Genomic DNA, 10,334 nt, shown 5'->3' with positions numbered 1-10,334 from the left:
TGCTCTAGATCTTAAACCCTGAACTTTAATTAAAATCCTGTTTCCCAAAAGTCCCCCCTCTCTCTCTCTCTCCTGCTCTGACACAGATCCACACACATCAGTGTTTGTTATAAAAATACATTTAATCCTTCTCTGCTTCCTCTCTCGCAGTCAGCTTCAAACAATACACGTAGTCATTGCGGCACCCGATGACAAGAGACTGTTCATGCACCACCGGGGATGAGAACAGCTCCCCGGGCAGAGTGTGTGAGGCCAGCGTTTGTCCGTTGTGACCGTCCAGGATCCAGACTGTGCCGTCTGTGGAGGCCAGCGCCACCAGCGGCCCCCTCCTGCCTACGGCCGAGCCATCGAACACGCACGGGGTGGCGTACACCTTGCCCGACGTCTGGAAAGTCCAAACCAAAGAGCCGTCGGCGCAGCTTAAACAGTAGAGGCGGCCGTCGTGTGATCCGCACAGGAGCCTCTGACGGTCTGGTGTGACACACGGGGACGAGAAGACGGGGCCCTTTGTTGAGAACTGCCACACCTGCAACAGCAACACAGGAGAGAGACAGAGAGACTGTGATTTGTAGAAGCTGAAATTCTTGTTTTAAAGGGCAACTTCAACATTTTGGCAAATTCGCCTATTGCCATAATCCCTATAGTCATATAGATAGGTTCATTACCTTTAATTATCGGTGCATGTTGTTTTGAGATCAGCGGGGCAGAGATGTGAGCTGCTCAGCGAACACAATGGAGGTGAATGGTACAGGTCCCCTGTCCCTCAATCCAACAACTCTAAAATGCTCTTGTGGACTTGTTGTGACCTGCACATTCACCACGCTATGAAATAATTATGGACGTATAATTAAATAACAATATGACACGTGAAGCAAAGGCCTAATTGCGCTTTTAAAACCACTTTACCCAGCAGCCATGTCTGCAATGTCGTTCTGGCTATGCATTTGCTTCGAAAACAACTTTGTCTCGTAATGTTACATTATTATTTCATAGCGTGGCGAATGTGCAGGTCACAACTGGAAACAACTGGAGTTTTGAGGGACAGGGGACCTGTACCTACCTACATGACTATAGGGATTATGGCAATAAATGTAATTTAAATAAAATGTTGAACTATCCCTTTAAAGCAGAAGTAAGCGGAATGTTTGTGTTTAAGTCTTAAATAGTTATATCTTCCAACGGCAATCACTTATATAGAGTGTTTGGTCTGTCAGTCACTCTGCTCTGCTGTAAGCCGAGGAGAAAACTTTCCTTGTATCCTACAACCTTTATCCAATGAGGAGAGAGAACGGCATAAAGGGGCGGTCCTCTCTGTGTGTGCAGCCAAGGGATGCGCGTGAATGTGGTGACGTAGGGACGAGGGCGGGGACTGCTAACTCCATCGGCTGACAGGAAGTTAGCCAAAATGACCGGATCGCTTACTTCTGCTTTAAGGAATTTCATTTAAAAGGTCTTCTCACCAGTTTCCCGGTGTTGCTGAAGCAGCAGATGTTTCCATCCACTGAGCCGATGGTGACGCGGCCAGAGGAGACGTTCGGCGATGAGAAGAAGGGGACGTCCCTACAGACGGACCACAGCACCTCTCCACTGTCCTGCCACAGAGACAAAGACCGTCAACACCACCAACGTGTCGTCTAATTAACCCTGGCTCAGTGAAGGTCGGGGAAAGTGTCTGTGGTTCTCCTCACTCACCGGGTGCAGACAGAGCAGGTGACCTCCCAGCGACGCCGCGTACAGCCGCCTGAGGGAGGGCTGCAGGCAGGGGGAGGAGAACACAGCCCCCCCGCCACAGTGACGCCTCCACACACACTGCTGCAGCTGCAAAACATCAAAAACACATCAGAGAGGTCACAGCAGGCGTCAAGAAAAACAACCAGACTGATACACACTTCAATAACTCTTCTCTGAGGGACACTGAGAAACTGATATATCCAGCAGGTGTGTCAACTCTATTAAACCCCAAAATGTTATAAATGAACTTCTGCTGATCCAGAATCTGCTGACCAGGACCAGATCACACCTGTTCTAACACTCCTACATCCCTGTCAGCTTCTCTGCTGATTTTTGGACTAGATATGTACCGATTGTGAAATATATACCTATACTGATATCGATACAGGCGTTTAAAATAACAGTTTTGCCGATGCTGGTACCGATGTTTTTACTCTGTAGTTTATTCCTCTTTTGTGGAAAGGAAACCAAGAAATCTTCATTATTCACAAAAAATTTTGGTCACATTTTCGCTGACTTAACTTTAACAAATTGAACGTGCACGTGCCCTGTGGTGTCGAGTCATGTCCCCCCCAAAAAAGAGGAATAAAACAGGCTTCCTCTGAGTCAGTGCAATATGCAACATTCACCACTACCATCAGTATATTCCAATGGCCAATGGCAGTGAATGAGGAGACAATCGGCCGATACCGATGTTCAGCTGATGCATTGGTGGATCCCTATCTTAGACTCTTTTATTAGTTTTTTAAGCACTGCATGGTCTTGTTCTGCTCAGCTTTGCTGAAGCAGCTTTCAGTTCTGATGTTCTGAGGCTGTAGCTGATAGAAACGCCTCCTCGAGGCCCAGAGAGAAGCTCAAAAGCTGAAATGTTCAAACATAAACTCAGCTCACTTTGTTTATTCTCTTATTTTATTCTATCCAAGTTGTATGTGTATTTTATTCCGTTTTTCCAGCTTTTTATTGTTAGTTTTTTTTTTCTATTTTTATTATGTTTCTAAATTCTCTTATTTTATCATATCTCATTCTCAGTTTTCATATTGATTTGTCCTGTTCTTTCAGCTCCTCAGTCCGTGAAGCTCTTTGACCTTTTAAAAAGTTCTTACAAATAAAGTTTGACTGATCAGTGGAGACCCTCAGTATGACTCACCTCTGGGTTCAGGGCATAAACGTGCCCATCGTGCGAGCCCACCATCACCAGCCCTGTGTGAGGATCCACAGCGGGACAGCTCTTCACGGCGTCTCCCGTCTCAAACGTCCACCTCGTCTTCCCAGAGGCAGCGCACAAGAAATACACACAGCCGTCATAGCAACCTGGAGAGGTAGAAAAAGACACCTTAAGGACAAAATATTACAATAAAGCACCAAGAGAGGATGTTGATAGAGTTGCTGTTGTTGACCTATAACCACCAGCGTCCCGCAGCGAGACACGGCAGCCGACGCCTCGATCCTGTCCCCGAGGACTCGCTCCCAGCGGAGGCTCCCTGTGTCCAGGTCTAAAGCCTGGATCCTGTGAGAGTGTGAGCCGATGAACACGGTTGTTTCCCTCAAATCTGACCCCTGATCTGTCCTCACATGGACCAGTAGCACCGGCGAGGCGTCCACACATCTGCCTGTGTCTGAGGACCAGCTCAGACTCAGGCCCAGGACATCCGCTCTCCGTTTCTCATCCTGGAGGTTTTCACGTGTCTCTTCATCCCTGACGTCCATGTCCATCACCTCGCCTGCTCGTCGTATAACTCTAACAGCGCGCGTCTCCGCCTGCCACCTCTCTTTGCGCTCTCTCTTTGCTTGCACGACAGAGGGAGCGTTGCCGTGACGTTTCTTGGATTCCGGAAGCGACGGCGCGCTGTTCTCCGGCGGCAGCGTCCGTGTCGCTCTGGCAACGCAGCGCAGGACGTCAGAAAACGTCCCGTCGAGGATAACCTCCAACAGCTCCGGTGAGTGGACACCCACAGCAGAGAGGACGTCCTCGCAGAGGTGCAGCGCCTTCAGAGAGTCGCCTCCGCTCAGCAGGAAGCTGGATTCCTCATCGATGCTCACATCCTGAGCCAAACCTAAAGCATCCTGTCACAGAGTCACAGCAGAGTGTCAACATCCACGCTATCCAAGTGTGAAGCTCTGGCACACTACAGGTGTAATACTACCAGATATCATCATGAATATGATATTATCACTTACATTAAGACAAATATTTTTTGTATTGCAAGTTTTGTCAAATTTTATGTTTAAATATGTAAATTAGGCAATATCTAATGAATGAAATATGCACTAATTTGCATACATTTCCAGAACTGAAATCTGAACAATAGATAAAGCCCCTTTCAAAATTCTTGTTTTATTTTGTTGACGTATTAGAGTCAGAAGTTTTTACAGAGGGGGTTTTGGATATCTCTTTTTATCACTCTGTAAATGAGAAATTACTGTCACCAGGGCTAAAAAAAAATAAAATGTCACCAGGTTTTTAGGAATAAAGTGTTGTATAAATCAGGCTGTGAATAATATATCAACAATCCCCTCTGTGAAAACCTTCAGAATATAGACAGGAATAAAATGAGATTTCGGGCTCCGAGTCTGAGGAAAAACTCATTTTGAGAAAACGGCTTTAAAAGACTTCTGCTGATGCACTGAGATTGTTAATGTAACTCGTACTTTTACGATTGGTTGCGGATACGGAGGAAATGACTATTTTTGGAGCCTACAAAATTGTTCAGGAGAGAGAGCTTTACAGTGATACCTGACAACAGGTACAGCACAGTACTGTATGTCACAGTACAGTAGCTGCTAACTTTTGGTGAATTTAGGAGAAAACTACCGATGAAAGAGACAAAATGAAGTCAAATAAAAACCTTAATGTGGATTTTTTTACCATTTCATTCGACTCTTCTGAAAGAATACGTGTTAAGGACGAAAAATAGCCCAACATCTCAAAATTGATCAGTGCATGTTTGCCTGTAGTGTCTCGCCTTCAAAGTGAGTTACCTTCCACAAAGACTGAAGTGTTTTCTCTAGTTCGATGACGTCTCCTTGTGAAGACTCCAAACTCTGTCTCTGTCTGTGGTATATTCTCATCAGTGCCTCCATGTCCACTTTACCTGCAGAAAAACAAACATCAGAGTCTGTGTGATGCTGCAGCGTCTCCTCTGAAGCAGCAGCCTGTGTCCATGCTCACCGTGTGGAGTCAGGCTCAAGGCCGGCACCGGCACCAGAGCGTCGGGGACGCTGTGGGACGGCAGCAGCTCAGACAGCTGCTTCACCATCAGTCTGAACAGGTCTCCGTCCTCGCCCGCCTCCTCCTGGCGGTGGACAACAGGGGAGGTGAGGTCGTCCTGACGCAGAGACAGAGCCGAGGCCGAAGCTGCCGTCTGCTCTCCAGATGTGGACGCCACGACGAAGGCGAGCAGCCGAGAGCCGTTGTACAAACCCACGGCGCAGGCCTCCACCTGAGGCAGACCCACCATGAGCTGAGGGAGGGAAACAGAAATCCTTCCATCAGACAACCAGTCAGGAAGCACACAAGGTATTCTGGGTGACAATCTCTTACTGTTTTATTGATGCAGAGAAACAAAAATTAAACTATATATATATCAGGGTATTTATAACACAGCTGGTCTCCTCTGTTCCTTATCTGTGTGAACAATTCATGCTAATTGGTGTGAAAATCAACACCCCTTCATTAGAAAAAAGGATTTTTTAAAGAAGTTGAAGCTTTCATGGCTGAAAAGTAACATTATTAGGACGTCAGCTGGTTCATTTTATTTCTAATTTATTCTTGATACCTGTGAATTTTACTGCTTTTCTCCTAGTGCAGTGGAGAGCTCATGATTTCATCTCTATTTGTTAGTGTATCAGCAGGATTATGCAAAAAGTCCTGAGTCGATCTGGACCTCATTTTGTGGACGGATGAGACAGAGGACAGGGAAGAATTACAGATGATTTACTATGAATTTGAATGATTTTCTCTGAAGCCTGGTATATGCTGTTTGAAACTGGCCTTTGGGGTTTTATTTTACTCCATCTCATCAATAGACACAGATATATAAAGCTTTTTAAAAACAACTAAAATAAAGACTATTTAAAGCTGCAGAAATCAATATTTTCACAGTTTGACTAAGTGTGATGTAGCCCAGATAAATATCATCCCAGACAGTTCCTCTGTGGAGAGCGATTTATCATCTTTCACTGTCTCACTGGTCTGGTTCTATGAGCTGATTTCACTCTCTGCTCCGGTGAGTGCAACAAAACACACAGCTCAGCTCTGATCAACAGACAGCAAACAGTGGGAAGGAGCTGCTGAAGACTAAAATAAACCTGGAGAGATGTGGACACAAACACTGCTCTGAAGGACTGCTGATGTCCTCCTGCTCTGGCTTTATGAGCTGATTCAGTTTATCAGTGTGTGTGCTGCACTGCCCCCTAGTGCCTAAAGAAACCAACTGCTACTGGTTTAAATTCAGATACAGATCTCTCTCTAAACATCTACAAGCCTCAAACTTGACATAATCTCCACAGTAGGCTCTATATATAAGCAGCTTCCTCACACTGTCAATACTTGTTTATGGTCTCTGATGTCTGTATTCTGTATGTGGGTCACTATATATGAACTGCATGTGAACATAAATGACACTTTCTACAGTATTTCATTTTTGGAACAAATCGTCGTACTTGCTGCAAGCCGTCCAGGTTCACCCGTTTCCCGTGGCGTTTTATCAGCCTGTCTCTCCGTCCCAGGTAGTACAGCTGTGTGTCCTTCACCCTCACCCAGTCTCCGGTGGCTCTCATCGTCCCGGGGACAACGGCGTCCTCCTCGTCCAGGAGACACACTCTGGCCTCTCCACCTGCACCGAGAACCATGTGGATTCAGTTCCCTGAAATAAGATCTGCATGCATGTGTGTGTCTGTGTGACAGTGAGGGATATTTCTCACCAATGAACACCTGTCCTTCACCCTCTGTTACAGCGTGGCCCTGTTCATCCCTGACCTCCACCAGCGTGTCCCTCAGGGGAGTCCCGAGAGGCACTGAGGACTCAGAGCTGGAGGGACTGTGGTGTTAAAAGGATAATTCAACATTTTGGTGAATTCATCCATTGCCATAATCCCTTTATTCATTGGTTCATTACTTTTAATTAACAGTGCATGTTGTTTTTAGATCAGCGGGGCAGAGACGCAAGCTGCTCAGCGAACACAATGGAAGTGAATGGTACAGGTCCCCTGACCCTCATCAAACTCATGAAATACACAATCTGACAACTCCAAAACGCTCTGGTGGACAAGTTGTGACCTGCACATTCACCACGCTATGAGATAATAATGTAACATTACGAGACGAAATGCAAATGCACAGCTGGAACTACATTCCAGACACGGCTGGGCGGAGTGACTTCAAAAGCGCGAGTAGCTCAGAGTATTTGCTTCATGTGTTGTAATGTTACATAATTATACATGATTATTTCATAGCGTGGTGAATGTGCAGGTCACAACTTCTCCACGAGAGCATTTGGAGTTGTTGCATTGTGAATTCGATGAGTTTGATGAGGAACAGGGGACCTGTACCATTCACTTCCACTGTGTTCACTGAGCAGCTCGCGTCTCTGCCCCGCTGATCTCAAAACAACATGCACCGATAATTTAGTTTAGTTTAAGTTTAAGTTTATTTCGGACATGTTAAAAGAAATAAAACATAATACAGAAATGGACAGACATAACATATAAAAACTTTGCAAAGACAACATATGAACAAAAAATATATATATAAAAAAAAAAAAAAATGAAAATAAAGGTAATTTGATTTGTTTGTTTGTTTGTTTGTTTGTTTGTTTCATATCCGAAAAGGAGTGGGAAGAAGTAAAACTTATTTACTCCCACCCCTTATTCATAAATTATCTATCTTGAATTTATCTATCAAGTTATCTAGTCATTATAATCTATACAGTAAGTTAATTTATGAGTTATTTAACTGGATTTATTCTAATATATTATTATATTTATATTTATATACATATAGATTTATTCTAACATATGATTACTAATCTTTATCTCTCTATATAGTCATATACATATAAAAACATATACAAACACATTCATACATACATTAAAGGTAATGAACCCTACTTCTATGACTGTAGGGATTATGGCAATAGGCAAATTTGCTAAAAATGTTGAACCATCCCTTTAAACACAGCTGTGGTGAAATCGTGGCAGAAAATCACTTCGCAGATTTCATAAGAAATGACTCCTAACACTCACGGTTCACTGCACTGCAGCACAGACTGAGGTATATGGTAGCAGCAGGCCCAGCAGGACACCTCAGTGATACCGTAGATGTTATAGATGTGTGTTTTGTTGTCTTCATGCCTCCAGCTCCTCAGCAGAGCCGGCGAGGGACAGGCCTCCCCGCCCAGAGCCAGCACCCGCAGCGAGGAGCCGGAAGACAACGCCTCCTGCTTTATGACGCGGCGGCCGAAGCGGCTGAGCAGAGTGGGCGTGACCTGTCAGAAACGAGAACGCACGTCACAGAGGCCCAGAAAGGCTGTGGAGTTCCTTTCAGAGTAAAAAAAAACCACATGAAGCGACTCTTGCCTGCAGGACCGTCGTCTTGTGATCCCTGAACAGCAGCTGAGCCAGTCGACCGGGCCTTTTCTTGACGGCAGAGGGCACCATGAGGAGCTGCGCCCCGGATGACAGGGCCAGGAACATGTCCACCACAGAGGGGTCGAAGGTTAAAGGTGAAGCCAGGAAAACCACATCGTATGCACTCATCTGAAACAACGACCTGAGCAGAGGGAGGAGCGGTTTATTCAGTATTTTTCTAAATAAAGCTCCAGAGTGAGACAGACAGGTGTAATCACTGACCTCAGGTGCAGTATATTGGGGAGTATACACCTGTGTGGTACCCTCACGATCTTTGGGAGGCCAGTTGTTCCAGATGTGTGAAGCACATACGCCAAAGCCCAGTGGTCAGGATCCTTCTGCCCCACAGCTGCGTCACTGACGTCAGCACCGTTGGCCTTCGGGGCCACGGTCTGCGGTGTGTCTGCTGTGTGTTCGGTGACTGGCAGCAGCTGGACTCGTACCAGGGTGAGTCTGAACTTGGGTGACACCACACACACCTCCACAGACATGTGTTTCTCCACAGCCGTCTGGAAACGCTTGTCATAGGAAAAGGGAAGGAGATCAATGTAAACACTTGCACCAGGCTCAAAGGATACATTGACTTTAAATCCAGAGTAAAGTGATTAAATACATATGTATGTATATCTTTTTTTTATTTATTTATTTATTTTTATCAAACACACTTACTGTAATGTTCTAGTGTTTTTAAGGCGCCCATGCACTTGACAGGTTTTTATTTGTTGTCAGAGGCTGGATGTCCAACCGTGGGAAGGACCAATAACTCCCAGTGCAAGATAAATCACTTGGTTGATGAATTAATATTGTGCTCACACATGGTGTTTCTTCTACTTAATGCTGGAATTACCACAGACTGACCGGCATGCAGAAAACTGGGTTATTGTATTTCAACGCATGAGCACTTAAGCAGATCTGAGTTTCAGACTGAGTGTATAGCTGTTAGATATTAGAGGCTCAATTCACAATGAACAAACTAAGGGCGGGGGGGAGGCTGGGGGGCGGGCAGGACAGGGGGTGGGAGGGTCAATGAGGCCCCCTCAAAAAAGCTTTGTCCTTAAAAATCTAATTTTGCCACAATTTTATTAGATTTTAAACCCTAATCCTAGAAAGAGACAATATTTCATTTAGCTGAACCTGAACGAGTCTTTCCATACAATTATAAGCTTTCTTCTCTGTTTTATATTTGTATTCATTTACTCATGCAGGCTATTTAATGTGTTTGTGATTTGTGATTGATCTCATGGTTTGTATGGAATGTGGAAACAGCTTTCTTGGAATTGACAAATAAACCTAATCTAATATCGATACAATATAAAGTATTTCAACCTGCAGGAGGTCTGTCTTCACTGCACAGTACTTGAGGCCGCACTGGTTCATGACTCTGACAGAGAGAAGTCCTGGAGCTTCTGGGTCCAGAGGGACATAGGCAGCAGGTGACTGCAGGATCCTGGAAGACAGCACAGAATAAAGCATGGCTCATAATGGACAGAAATCACACTACACCACCACACACTGTGTATATCTGCACTGTTCAATAACGCAAACTCACCCCAGGATCCACACAGGTACATATAAGTCATCCCAGCAGTACAGACCGATGACACGGTTACCGGAAGAGCAGTGTTCCCGTAAAAGAGCAGACAGCTCAGCGGACAGTGCAGCGAGGTCTCTGTACAGTAGAGACCCCGACCCCGACCCCGGCAGGCTGGCGTATGTCACAGCGACTCTGTCCGGGTGTTCAGAGGCAGCGGCGAAAACAAGCTGCTGCAGCCCGACAGCCATACCGGTGAATGCTTCACTGACCAGACCGGCTCACCCTGTGTTAGCACCGAGTCCGAGTAAATACGTAATGAAACATATTCTCCGTTGTTTATATCCAGACCATGGATGTATTATTATGATCCAGACAGACCACGTTTGTCCATCGAAGATGACGCACTACGTGAAAATGACGTCTCACTAATGGTTCGTTCAAG

The 10,334-nt window shown here is 45.4% G+C and overlaps 1 protein-coding gene across 1 annotated transcript; it reads right to left on the bottom strand.

Annotated features, from left to right (window-relative positions):
* Nucleotides 1–83: 83 nt before the first annotated feature.
* Nucleotides 84–10,308, bottom strand: aasdh (aminoadipate-semialdehyde dehydrogenase). Its single transcript, XM_085773750.1, has 14 exons — nt 9,908–10,308; nt 9,685–9,805; nt 8,581–8,876; nt 8,308–8,500; nt 7,975–8,216; nt 6,655–6,770; nt 6,394–6,566; nt 4,901–5,192; nt 4,711–4,823; nt 3,129–3,795; nt 2,879–3,042; nt 1,693–1,818; nt 1,461–1,592; nt 84–526 (listed from the first exon to the last, which is right to left on the bottom strand). The coding sequence occupies exons 1-14, from the start codon at nt 10,138–10,140 to the stop codon at nt 122–124; spliced, it is 3,273 nt and encodes a 1,090-aa protein (XP_085629876.1). The 5' UTR covers nt 10,141–10,308; the 3' UTR covers nt 84–121.
* Between the last annotated feature and the right edge of the window lie 26 nt (nt 10,309–10,334).

Source organism: Trachurus japonicus, chromosome 4 (assembly GCF_045865225.1).
Source record: "Trachurus japonicus isolate A0001 chromosome 4, Traja_1.0".
NCBI classification, from domain to species: domain Eukaryota; kingdom Metazoa; phylum Chordata; class Actinopteri; order Carangiformes; family Carangidae; genus Trachurus; species Trachurus japonicus.
The sequence above is the reverse complement of the archived record's forward strand: the minus strand, read 5'-3'. Positions and strand labels throughout refer to the sequence as shown.